The following is a 12,346-nucleotide window of genomic DNA, read 5'->3' as shown; positions in this document are numbered from 1 at the left end:
TATACGCAGAAGTGGGATTGCTGGATCATATGGTAGCTCTAGTTTTAGTTTTCTGAGGAACCTCCGTACTGTTTTCCACAGTGGCTGCACCAACTTACATTCCCACCAACAGTGTAGGAGGGTCCCCTTTTCTCCACATCCTCTCCAGCATTTGTTATTTGTAGAGTTTTTAATGATGGCCATTCTGACTGGTGTGAGGTGGAACTTCGTTGTAGTTTTGATTTGCATTTCTCCAACAATTATCGATGATGAGAGTCTTTTCATGTGCCTCTTGGCCATTTGTATTTCTTCTTTGGAGAAATGTCTATTTAGGTCTTCTCATCTAACGTTTTTGTAGCTGCTTCTTACTTGGGCGATGAGTACCCAGCCCTTGGATCATTCCAATCCCGCAAGATCAGAAAGGAAGAAAAAAATAGAAAGAAAAAAGGCTTCCAAATAGTCCCATTTTGCTACTCAGAGAAAATTTGGTAGGGGAAGAAGTTATAATGATAGCAGATAAAATGCAATTTGAAAGTTACCTGTTTATTTATGTATCACCCTCGTCCCCAGCCATCACTGGCGACTAAGAGTTGACTTATTTATCAGTTTAAATCCCAGGTACTCTTCCTTGGGAGCAAGAAGTGGCGTATCAGGAAACGGTGAGAAGTTCCGTGGCAAAGACACAATTTGTAGCTCAACTGCTGGAGGACTTTTTCATTTGCATCTCACCAGGCAAACTCAAGTCTGAGTTTCTATGACTTTTGAGGCACATTTTATTTCCTTTCCTGGCACTCCAACTCTCCTCAGCAAGAACTATCCATTAAGGTGTGGAATTTAATAACAGGCATGCTTAATTATAGACGTTGCATTTGCCTGTCCTGGAGGATTGAAAACAAAGTGTCTCCTAAAAAACTCAAGACTGGGGTCATGAAGGGGATCAGACTCACAGATCAAGAAATGCCACCAGACGTTTAAGAAAGGGACGGATGGGGACTTCCCTGGTGGAACAGTGGCTAAGACTCCACGTTCCCAACGCATGGGGCCTGGGTTCGATCCCTGGTCAGGGAACTGGATCCCACATGCTGCAACGCAGATCCCGCAGGCAGCAACGAAGACCCGACAGAGACAAATAAATAAATAAATAAAATATTAAAAAAAAAAAAAAAAAGGAAATGGACCGATGATGAAGCAGGGAGGGGCTGTGCATGGTGACTGAAACTCGTCCAGGGTTATCCACTAGAGGACCCGCCCCGGCGAGGTCTCTGATGATATGGGCAGTGCAGCGCACGGGTCCAAGTTGGAAAATATTGCTATGACTTTTCCTCTGCCAGGAAGGTACCTCCCTGTTTCTTTCCTCAGTCAACTCAACGCCCTCAAGACAGTTGTCTGACAATGTAACTGTCCCCCCCATGGTGGAGTGAGCTCCCCATCACAGGAAACATTCAAGTAGAAATAAGAGAAAATACGTCTGTACTACCTTTGTTCCAAAGTCCCTTCCAGCTCTTCAGACTGTGTGAATTTTCAGGTTAACAGAATTGAAGTCCATTCCCAAATCACAACAGCTGCTCTCCGGCCAACATTCCATCTGGTGAATCATGGAGGGAAACAGCGGTGGAGGTTATCAAAACTAATGATGGACAAAACTGTGACCGTGAATCAGAGAGGGGCCCCCCCAGCTTCAAGGTAGGGTCCCCATCTGAGGATGTGGGAAACTGGCACCCTCGTGCCTTGCTGGTGGGAATGTAAAATGGTGCAGCCGTTGTGGAACACAGTTTGACAGTGCATCAAAAAGTTAAAGATAGAATCACCATGCGACCCAGCAATTTCACTCCTAGGTGTATCGTATACCCAAAAGGATTGAAAACAGGCATTAAAACAAATACAGCTGACCATTGAACAATGAGGGGGGGTCAGGGACACCGACCCTCTGCCCAGTTGAAAATCTGCATTTAACTTACAGTCGGCCCTTCACATACGGAGTTCCCCCATATCCGAGGTTCCCTGTCCCCGGATTCAACCAACCACAGATCATGCAGTACCTCAGTATTGACTATTGAAAAACGTCTGCCATACAGTTCAAACTGATGTTGTTCAAGGGTCAACTTATATACACAGTTCATCGAAGCATTATTCAAATAGCAAATAGCAAAAAGATGGAAACCGCCAAAATGGCCATCAATGGATAAATGAATAAACAAATTGTGTTTTTATATATACATAAAGTATTTTAATATACATTATTAGAGACACAGTTATGTATATAGTATATAATGGAATATTTCTCAACCATAAAAAGGAATGAAGTATGGATATATGCTATGTGACGAGCCTTGAAAACATTACGCTAAGTGAAAGAAGCCAGACACAGAAGGTCCCGTGCTGTACGATTCCATTTACATGAAATATGTAGACTAGGTAGCCACAGAGACAGAGGCAGACTGATGGTGGCTGGATGCTGGAGGGCGGGAGGAATGGGGAGTGACCACGTAATGGGTACCGGGTTTCCTTTGGGGACGATGAAAATATTTTGGAACTCGACAGCTGTGGTGGCGACACAACACTGTGAATGCACTAAATGCCACTGAATTGTTCACTTTAAAACAGTTAACTTTACGGGGCTTCCCTGGTGGTCCAGTGGTTCAGAACCCGCCTTCCAATGCAGCGGACGCAGGTTCAATCCCTGGTCTGGGAACTAAGATCCCACATGCCACGGGGCAACTAAGCCTGCACGCCACAGCTAGAGAGAAACCCGCCGGCCGCAACTAAGGCCCAAACGCAGCCGAAAATAAAATAAATGAATACATTTAGAAAAAAAAAGGGGGCTTCCCTGGTGACGCAGTGGTTGAAAGGCCGCCTGCCGATGCAGGGAACACGGGTTCGTGCCCCGGTCCGGGAAGATCCCACATGCCGTGGAGCGGCTGGGCCCGTGAGCCATGGCCGCTGAGCCTGCGCGTCCAGAGCCTGTGCTCCGCAACGGGAGAGGCCACAACAGTGAGAGGCCCGCGTACCGCCAAAAAAAAAAAAAAAGAAAAAAAAAAAGAAAAAAAATGTATCACAGAGCTAAAAAATACAACCAACTAGTGAATATAACAAAAAAGAAGCAGACCTCACAGATATAAAGAACAAACTGGTGGTTACCAGTGGGGAGAGGGGAGTGGGGAAAGGGAAATTTTTAAAAAAATAGTTAACTTTATGTTGTGCGAATTTCACCTCAGTTAAAAATCTGTGAATGGTTCCCAGCCCAGAATGAAGAGAGGTCCCTGGAGCTCACTGCTGTGTGCCTCAGGGCAAGGTGATTGACCTCTCTGCGCCTCAGCTTCTTGGTTTATCAACAAGAGACAGTAATACTTGCCTTTCAGAGTTGTTCCTAAGATTACAGATCATTTACATTATGTGCCTGGCATGTATTAACTATTATGAAAAAAAATAGGAGACACCCTGATGTGAACATTTCTAGAATGGAAGGGAATGGCTCTAGAATGCAGAGCCAGGGTCCTCGCTGACATTCTTCAATCAATAAAACAGGTGGTCTAGTTGTCAGAATATACTACCTCCCTCTTGAGAATCGGTTTATAAGAGAGAGGAACAAACGTTACTATTGTATCACCTTCTGCTTACACAACTATCAAATAGGAATCACCAGGTCGGAACTCAGCATTTACTGTGTGCCAAATACTTTCCTTGTTGGAGCTCGCCCAACCCTGGAGGCCTTAAGCGTGTGTCATTATTCCTGTGGGTTTGAGAGCTAGGCGAGCCCTCAGAGTGGGCGGGGAGGCCCAGAGAGGTGATTCGTTGCCCACCATCACACAGCTTAGGACCCACGTCCTAGCCCCTTTGGGAGGTCCCTTTCCACCTCTCCAAGGTGCACTGGAGGGCAGCTCAGAAATTTGCTAGAAAGCAGAAAAAAAAATCCTACATGAGATTTGAAATCTGACATGACGGACAGGTGACGTGCACCCCTGAAACTCAGCAGTACACCCCGAAAGTCAGTGTCCCTGTAGAATTTTTCAGAAGAGTGGCTATATCTCAGCAAGCTTAGCTTTCACTGCAGTTTCGACCCTAGATTATGAAGCTGAATACAAACAGCCCATTTGCAAGAGATGATAAATGATTTAAAATATAAATAAATACATTGAATCTTACCAGCAACTCAATTAGCAAAAAAGAAAAAAGAGAGAGAGAGAGAGATTTACCTGTGCTGAGGAAGGCACGTGTGAATGGGTAAAACCCTGTAGGAAGAGTAAATTGACGATATCTTTTAAAAGCCTTTCAGGGGCTTGCCTAGTGGCGTGGTGGTTAAGAATCCGCCTGCTAGTGAAGGGGACATGGGTTCAAGCCCTGGTCCAGGAAGATCCCACATGCCGCAGAGCAACTAAACCCGTGCGCCACAACTACTGAGCCTGCGCTCTAGAGCCCAGGAGCCACAACTACTGAGCCCACTGCCACAACTACTGAAGCCCAGGCGCCTAGAGCCCGTGCTCCGCAACAAGAGAAGACACTGCAATGAGAAGCCCACGCACCGCAACAAAGAGCAGCCCCCGCTCGCTGCAACTAGAGAAAGCCCGCGCGCAGCAACCAAGACCCAACGCAGCCAAAAATAAATTTATATTTTAGAAAGGCTTTCAAACGTTCACACCCGCTCTGATCGCGCCGCCGGCGTGCAAGATGGCGGTGAGGAAAGACAAGAAGCCTAAGAAGTCAGCCTGGAAGTTTAATTTGGACCTTACTCACCCAGTAGAAGATGGAATTTCCGATTCTGGAAATTTTGAACCGTTTCTACGGGAGAAGGTTAAAGTGAATGGAAAAACTGGAAATCTTGGGAATGTCGTTCACGTTGAACGCTTCAAGAATAAAATCACAGTTGTTTCTGAGAAACAGTTCTCTAAAAGGTATTTGAAACACCTTCCCAAGAAATACCTTCAAAAGAACAATCTTCGTGATTGGCTCCGTGTGGTCGCATCCGACAAGGAGACTGATGAACTTCGTTACTTCCAGATTAGTCAAGATGAAGATGGATCCGAGTCTGAGGACTAGACGAAGCCGTCCCTTTCAGGGCTTTGCTTGCTAACAAAACCAATCAAGTATACGAGAGAAACATCTTGAAATGGACCTTTAGTTTACCAGTGAATGAAAAACATTACTCTGTATGTTAAGCATTCATCTCTTTGATTTAAGTGTATCCTGGCTTTCCTTTAATACTTTAAAAAAAATTTTATTGGGGTGTGGTTAATTTACAATGTTGTGTTAGTTTTGGGTATACAGCAAAGTGAATCAGTTACACACAGGCACTCCTTTTCTTTTTTAAGATTCTTTTCCCATATAGGCCATTACAGAGTATTGAGTAGAGTTCCCTGTGCTATGCAGCAGGTTCTTATTAGTTATCTGTTTTATGTATAGTAGTATGTACATGTCAGTCCCAATCTCCCAGTTTATCCACCCCCCCGCCCCCCCACCCTTATCCCCTGGTAACCATAAGTTTGTTTTCTACATCTGTTACTCTACTTCTGTTTTGTAAATAAGTTCTTTTGTACTCCTCTGTTGTTGCTTTTTTTAATACTTTCTGTAAGCAGTATTTAAGTAGCCTATAGCTGGTGGAATTTCTTCCAGGATTTCTGAAGTGCGCTACTTTCACAAACGTCCTTGAGTTAAAGTATAGAGTGAAAAAATGAAGCACAATTTTGGGTGTAACTTTATAGAATAAAATATTTAAATTCTCGAAAAAAAAACCAAAAAACAAAAACAACGTTCACACACTTTCACCCCATAATTTCCCCTTGTAGGACTCGATCCTAAAAAACACAGAAGAACAGATAATGTTTTATGTCCCCAATGCTAATCGAAGTATTATTTATAATGGAAAAGTAGAAAAAGCCTAGAAGACCAACAGTAGGGCTACAGTTCAGTAAATCATTACACAAATCCATACAATGGAATAGTAAGCAGTCATTAAATGATCCTAATAATATGGGGAAATGCTTATGGTATAATATTGTTCAAAAAAACAGGATAACGTAGAGACAGATTCATAGAGACAAAAAGTAGAATGGTAGTTGCCAGGGGCTGAAAGGAAGGGAGAATGGTGAGTTATTATTTAATGGGTACCAAGTTGCAGTTTGGGAAAATGAAAAAGTTCTCAAGATGGATGACAGTGATGGTTGTGCGAAAATGTAAATGGACTTAATGCTACTGAACTGTACGTTTTAAAATGGTTAAACAATGTTCATTCCAGCACTATTTACAATAGCCAGGACATGGAAGCAACCTAAGTGTCCATCGACAGGTGAATGGATAAAGAAGATGTGGCACATATATACAATGGAATATTACTCAGCCATAAAAAGAAATGAAATTGAGTTATTTGTAGTGAGGTGGATGGACCTAGAGTCTGTCATACAGAATGAAGTAAGTCAGAAAGAGAAAAACAAATACCATATGCTAACACATATATATGGAGTCTAAAAAAAAAAAAATGGTTCTGATGAACCTAGGGGCAGGACAGGAATAAAGACGCAGACATAGAGAATGGACTTGAGGACACGGGGAGGGGGAAGGGTAAGCTGGGACAAAGTGAGAGAGTGGCATGGACATATACACACTACCAAATGTAAAATAGATAGCTAGTGGGAAGCAGGTGCATAGCATGGGGAGATCAGCTGGGTGCTTTGCGACCACCTAGAGGGGTGGGATAAGGAGGATGGGAGGGAGGCGCAAGAGGGAGGGGACATGGGGATATATGTATGCATATAGCTGATTCACTTTGTTATACAGCAGAAACCAACAGAACACTATAAAGCAATTATACTCCAATAAAGATGTTAAAAAAAAGGTAGATTTTGTTATGTGCATTTTTTACCACAATAAAAAAAGCAGGATAAAAAACATACATATATGATATGATCCTAACCACATAAGAAAAAAAGTTATATACGAAATATTACCAACAAAATAGAACAAAATAGTAATATTGGTTGCCTCTTGATAAGAGATAGATGACTTTAGGGTCTTCCCTGGTGGCGCAGTAGCTAAGACTCCATGCTCCCAATGCAGGGGGCCTGGGATTGATCCCTGGTCAGGGAACTAGATCCCACATGCTGCAACTAAGAGTTCGCGTGCCACAACTAAGGAGCCCGCCTGCCGCAACTAAGACCTGGTGCAACCAAATAAATAAATAAATATTAAAAATATATATATCTAAAAAAAAAGGAGAGAGACAGATGACTTTAATTTTCATGTCTCTATTTTTCTGTATTTTCTATATATTCTATTATGTGGATGTACGTTGTAATATTCAGGAAAAAATAAACTTGAATTTTTAAATGCAGCCTAATTGAACAAAGGAAGAATTAAGAGTTTCTAGCGTAGTTTTTTCCCACAATTTGCTCACAAATATAACAACCTACCATCCGCATTCTTTTCAGAGATGAGAAATTGTTCTATAAAACAATTTTAAAACCCAGCATTTCAGAAGAAAAAAATTATGGAAGATAAAGTCCGTGTGTGTTTACAGTGTCTTGATTTGCTATCATGTTTCGTCTTAACCCGTCTTATTCTCTTTAATTCCCCATGAACTTAGAAGACACAGTCACAGTGCAGCTAAAATTTTGCCTTTGCTATGACTTAGTTTATGAATGTTATAAATATAACTGATTTGTAAGGGAGAAAGCACATTCTTGGCAAAAACCAAATGTCTCTTAAGATGGGCTTAATTAAAACAAAATACTCTCTAAATAGAATACCTCATCAGAATGCATGAAAATTTTAGAAGTTGGACATGACAAAGTAGGTTTAAAGACATAAGATTATTTAAAGCAAAACATTCTTCTCTGTAAGAGACCCAAAATACGTCTAAGGGTGCACGAAAAGTCAAGACTGCAGAACAAAGACTCTGTGTTTGAAATTTTAATGTGCGTATTTTAAAAAGCCAAGAAATACGACCGTAATCTGGGTGAGATTAGACAAAACCAGGAAGGTGATAAAGTAGCAGAAGGAAGTGCCTTTCAACAGAAGAATTTTAGGCTTTATAGAGAGACCTTGGCTCTAAAAATGACGGTGGCAAGCGGCCACAGTCAAGGCAAAACTTCATGGTTAAAAGACAAAGGGCATTTTTAAAAGTTATTTCCATGTTCCCCCTCTGGAAAGGGTTTTTTCATTTGCTCACTTAACTATGAAATTTTACTACATTTCCCAAATGATCTTGACCACATACCGTGGAAATAACCAGGAATGAAGCCCTCCCAATTTGAATTTCTGAAACAGCTACGAGTTGAAGGTACACCTAGTGCAGCCTCATATTCCAAAGGGTGAGTTAAAAACAACCTCTGAAGAGCAACAGCCTTTAAAATGCATTTGCCAAAAAGCAAGCATCCCATTTTAAGTTCAAAGTTCTACCTGTTCTGTTTGCCAACACTTAAAAGGTGAATTTGGGGGAGATGTTGGATTGTCGGGTCCCATGGGGCAGATGTTTTTTTTTTTTATCAGTAAGGACCCTGAATGCCTGGGTCTGCTCACCTGGGCCTCCTGCACCCAGCATCCCTGGCCAGATCCTTGTTTTCATTGTTGACCCACCTAAGAAACGTTGTGTGGTTGAAAAGCACATAAGACTAAATTATATTTAATTTTTCCACATGCAGTTAAATAACTAACTCAAGAGTATATCATTTTTTACCTGTCTATCTGGAATTCTCAGGGCCTGAAGGGTTTTAAGATAATTTTTCAAGGATGGGTAAACTCAGAGTACTTACATGTTTCCCAAGTAAAGAACTTACTTTCTGTTTCCAAAAATATCAAATGCTCTGAGCAGTATCATGTTCTTTATCTTTTTTTTTTCCAGGCAGGATCAGAGTGGGCTGGGATAAAGGTAAAGGACCTCTTTATAGTGAGGTACACTACACTCTGAATCTTTCAATGTTGTGATTAATCGCTCTAGACTTTTATGAGAGATGCCTGGGAGTCATTACTTGGGGAAGGATTGGGGAAGCTAATTGGGACATAGTTGCGTTTTAGAAAGATGTGTGTGGGAGAGGGAGGTTTAGAGGGTCAAGACAGGAGGCAGAAAGACAAGTTTGGAATTCGATGCTGGTCAAAGACAAGGGTCCAAGCTCTGATGGTCGAAGTGGAGATGGACACGGAGAAGTGGTCAGATTCAGATATAAAAAGAGAGAGATTCGGCAAGACAGCATCTTTATCCTCGTTCTAGTTACTACTGCTGTGTAACAAGCCAGCCCCAAACCTAGAGGCATCAAACAACCCTTCTGTTGTGTTGATGGATTTTGTGGGTGTGGAATTAACACTGGGCACAGCAAGGATGGCTTGTCCCTCCTCCTTGGTGTCTGAGGCTTCAGCTGGGACGATTCAAAGGCTGGGAGGCGTGGGGGGCAACTGGATGGCTGGGGGCTGGAATCATCTGGAGGCATCTTCACTCACTGTTTGGCAGCTGACGCCCGTTTTCAGCCAGGACCTCAGCTGGGGCTGACAGCCAGAACACCTATGTGTGGTCTGTGCTTCCTCACAGTATGGTGGCCTCACGTAAGGTCTTTGACATGATGTCAACTCAGTGCCCCAAACACAAGTGTTCCAGTGAACAAGGCAAGAGCTGAATAGCCTTTTATGACCCAGCCTTGGAAGTCATTTAGTGTCATATGTCACATTAGTTACAAGTGAGTCATAAATTTGCCCAGATTCAAGGAGTGGGGGTGATTTGCACTCCATCTCTTGATGGGGTGACAAGGTTCTAGAAGGGCATGTGGGACAGGAGTTGTTGTTGTGGCCATCTTTGTGAAATACAATCTGCCGCAACCATCAACCATTCTCTCTGCAATGGCCAAGTGCCAGCCCAGGTAATCCCCACAATGACCACGAGACAGGTGTTATCAACTCATTTCACAGGCTTAGTGAGGTTGAGTGGCTTGTCCAAAGGTATTAGGCCAATGAATGAAAGACCCAGAACCACGGGGTCTGACTCCGAAGTCCCTTTCCTTATCCATTCTCTGGGTGTAAGTGATTATGGGGGTCTGAGGACAGGAAAAGTAGAAGTCAGGACCCACACATTGGACGATGAAGGGAGAACAGGAGAAGGGACAGGCTTTTGTTGTGGCATCGAGGTGAGGCCAGTGCTGGAACCCTGCAGAGATGCCCAGGACAGAGCTAAATGTCTGGACCGCAAGCGCCCAGAGAGCCAGAATGGGAGCTATCAGCTGGGAAGAGGGTGTGGAGGTGGAGGGAGAGGAAGCCGCTGAGCACCGAGGTCCAGAAAACACCAGGCTGTTCCCTGGAGAGGACCGGAGAACGGGGCGCTGGGCAGGGATTGGCGGTTGGGTCAGACGAGAGGCCGGGGCCGTAAGCACTGAGACCATGGACGTTAGGCTGATGGAGGACCCAACAGGAACGCAGACTGTCATTGTAGAGCCATGAGTCTGATCCCAAAAAATCTATCATCTGAAAATACCGTGCTAAGTGAAAGAAGCCAGGCACAAAAGGCCACATGTTATATGATTCCATTTATCTGTGCAATGTCCAGAGTCGGCAAATCCAGAGAGATAGAAAACTGGGGCTGTGCGGAGGAGGCAATGAGCCTGGGGTTTCCTCCTGGAGTGATGAAAATGTCTGGAACTAGACAGTAGCGATGGTTGCGCAACATCCTGAATGTACTAAGTGGCCACTGATAGTAAATTTTGTGTCATGTTTTATGACAATAAAAAAAAATCATCCCATATCCATAAAGGGAAAAATGGGTACATTGAACCTCATTAAAACTAAAAAGATTTGCTCTGCAATGACCCTGATAAGGCTATGAGGAGACATCTCACAGACTGGGAAAAATTATTTGCAAATCACATAGCCAACAAAGGACTCGTATTGAGAATATATAATTTTCAAAACTCAACAGTAAAAAAAAAAAAAAGTGGGCCACTTGGATCCAGTGAAAAGGGAGTGGAGGAGAAATGCCTTTCCACGGCTCTCTTTAACAAGAAGTAGTCTGTGCGATTATCTGACCAATGTCTGTGTGTCCCCAGTTAGAGCCCAGAAAATCAGTTACTAGGCCTGGTTTTGCTCACTATGTGTCCCACGCCTGGCCCAGCGGCCAGCACATAGTAGAAGCAGAATAAATATGAATGAATGAATGAACAAACCAATGAGCAGGGGCAGGGACCTGCTAAGTGCTGGCCAGATGGACCTAGAACCTCTAAAGTATGATGACTGGAGATCCCACTGAACACAGACCCCCAAAAACAGCGACGAGGAGCACATTCATTCATTCATTCATCCGGTGAATATTTGTTGAGCACCTACTGTGTGCCAGACTCTGTTTTAAGCATATGAAATACATCGATGATCAAAACACACAACAATCCCTGCACTCATGGAACCTAATTTTACTCTATATGAAAAGACAAGGCATTATTCACAGCAGCTGAAAAATGGTAGCAACCCAAGTACCCACGGATGGATGAATGGATAAACACAATGCGTCCATCCATCCAACAGAACACTCCTCAGCCTTAGAAAGGAAGGAAATTCTGACACCTGCTACAACGTGGACGAACCTCGAGGACATTACGCTAAGTGAAATAGACCAGACGCGAAAGGACAAATACTGTGTGATCCCACTTCTATAAGGTCCCTGGAGGAGCCAGATCCATAGAGACAGAAAGTAGAGGGTAGGGCCCGGGGCTGGGGGAGGGGGAGGGGAGTTAGTGTGTAATGGGGACAGAGTCTCAGTTTGGGAAGATGAAATGAGTTCTGGAAAGGGACGGTGGTGATGGCTGCACAACAATGTAAGTGCACTTAATGCTGCTGAATTGGATGCCTGAAACTGGTTAAAATGGTAAATTGTGTGTTAAGTGTGTTTTACCACAATGAAAAACATTCTAATAATAAGGGCTGTGGAGAAAGGAAATTTGTGAACGAGATTACCATGTTAAGGAGGGCAGTCAGAGTTTGTTCATACTTCTATTCATATTCAATTGATAGGATTTTTAGCTGCTCTTGAGAGATAGAATGGCATTACAAATTATTGAGGGGAGGATATCTGTGCAAAGAAGATCACTTAAGGGAATTCCCTGGCGGTCCGGTGGTTACGACTCAGCGCTCTCACTGCCGAGCCCACAGGTTCCATCCCTGGTCGGGGGAAATAAGATCCCACAAGCCATGTGGCGGCGTGACCAAAAAAACTAAAGCTAAAACTTAAAAAAAAAATTTTAAAAAGAGAGCAGGGGACTTCCCTGGTGGTGCAGTGGTTAAGAATCCACCTGCCAATGCAGGGGACACAGGTTCCAGCCCTGGACCGGGAAGATCCCACATGCTGCAGAGCAACTAAGCCCGTGCGCCACAACTACTGAAGGCTGTGAGCTCTACAGCCCATGCCGCA

At 43.5% G+C, this 12,346-nt stretch overlaps 1 protein-coding gene across 1 annotated transcript; it reads left to right on the top strand.

Moving 5' to 3' along the window:
• Window positions 1–4,644: 4,644 nt before the first annotated feature.
• Window positions 4,645–5,029, top strand: LOC309972659 (ribosomal protein eL22-like 1; the record flags this gene model as incomplete). The annotated part of the gene is made up of 1 exon (XM_082856450.1): window positions 4,645–5,029. The coding sequence occupies one exon, from the start codon at window positions 4,645–4,647 to the stop codon at window positions 5,011–5,013; it is 369 nt and encodes a 122-aa protein (XP_082712576.1). The 3' UTR covers window positions 5,014–5,029.
• Window positions 5,030–12,346: the final 7,317 nt, after the last annotated feature.

This window comes from Leucopleurus acutus, assembly GCF_964270905.1.
Source record: "Leucopleurus acutus genome assembly, chromosome: 16".
Classification (NCBI taxonomy): Eukaryota; Metazoa; Chordata; class Mammalia; order Artiodactyla; family Delphinidae; genus Leucopleurus; species Leucopleurus acutus.
This window is presented reverse-complemented; position numbering and strand designations above follow the sequence as displayed.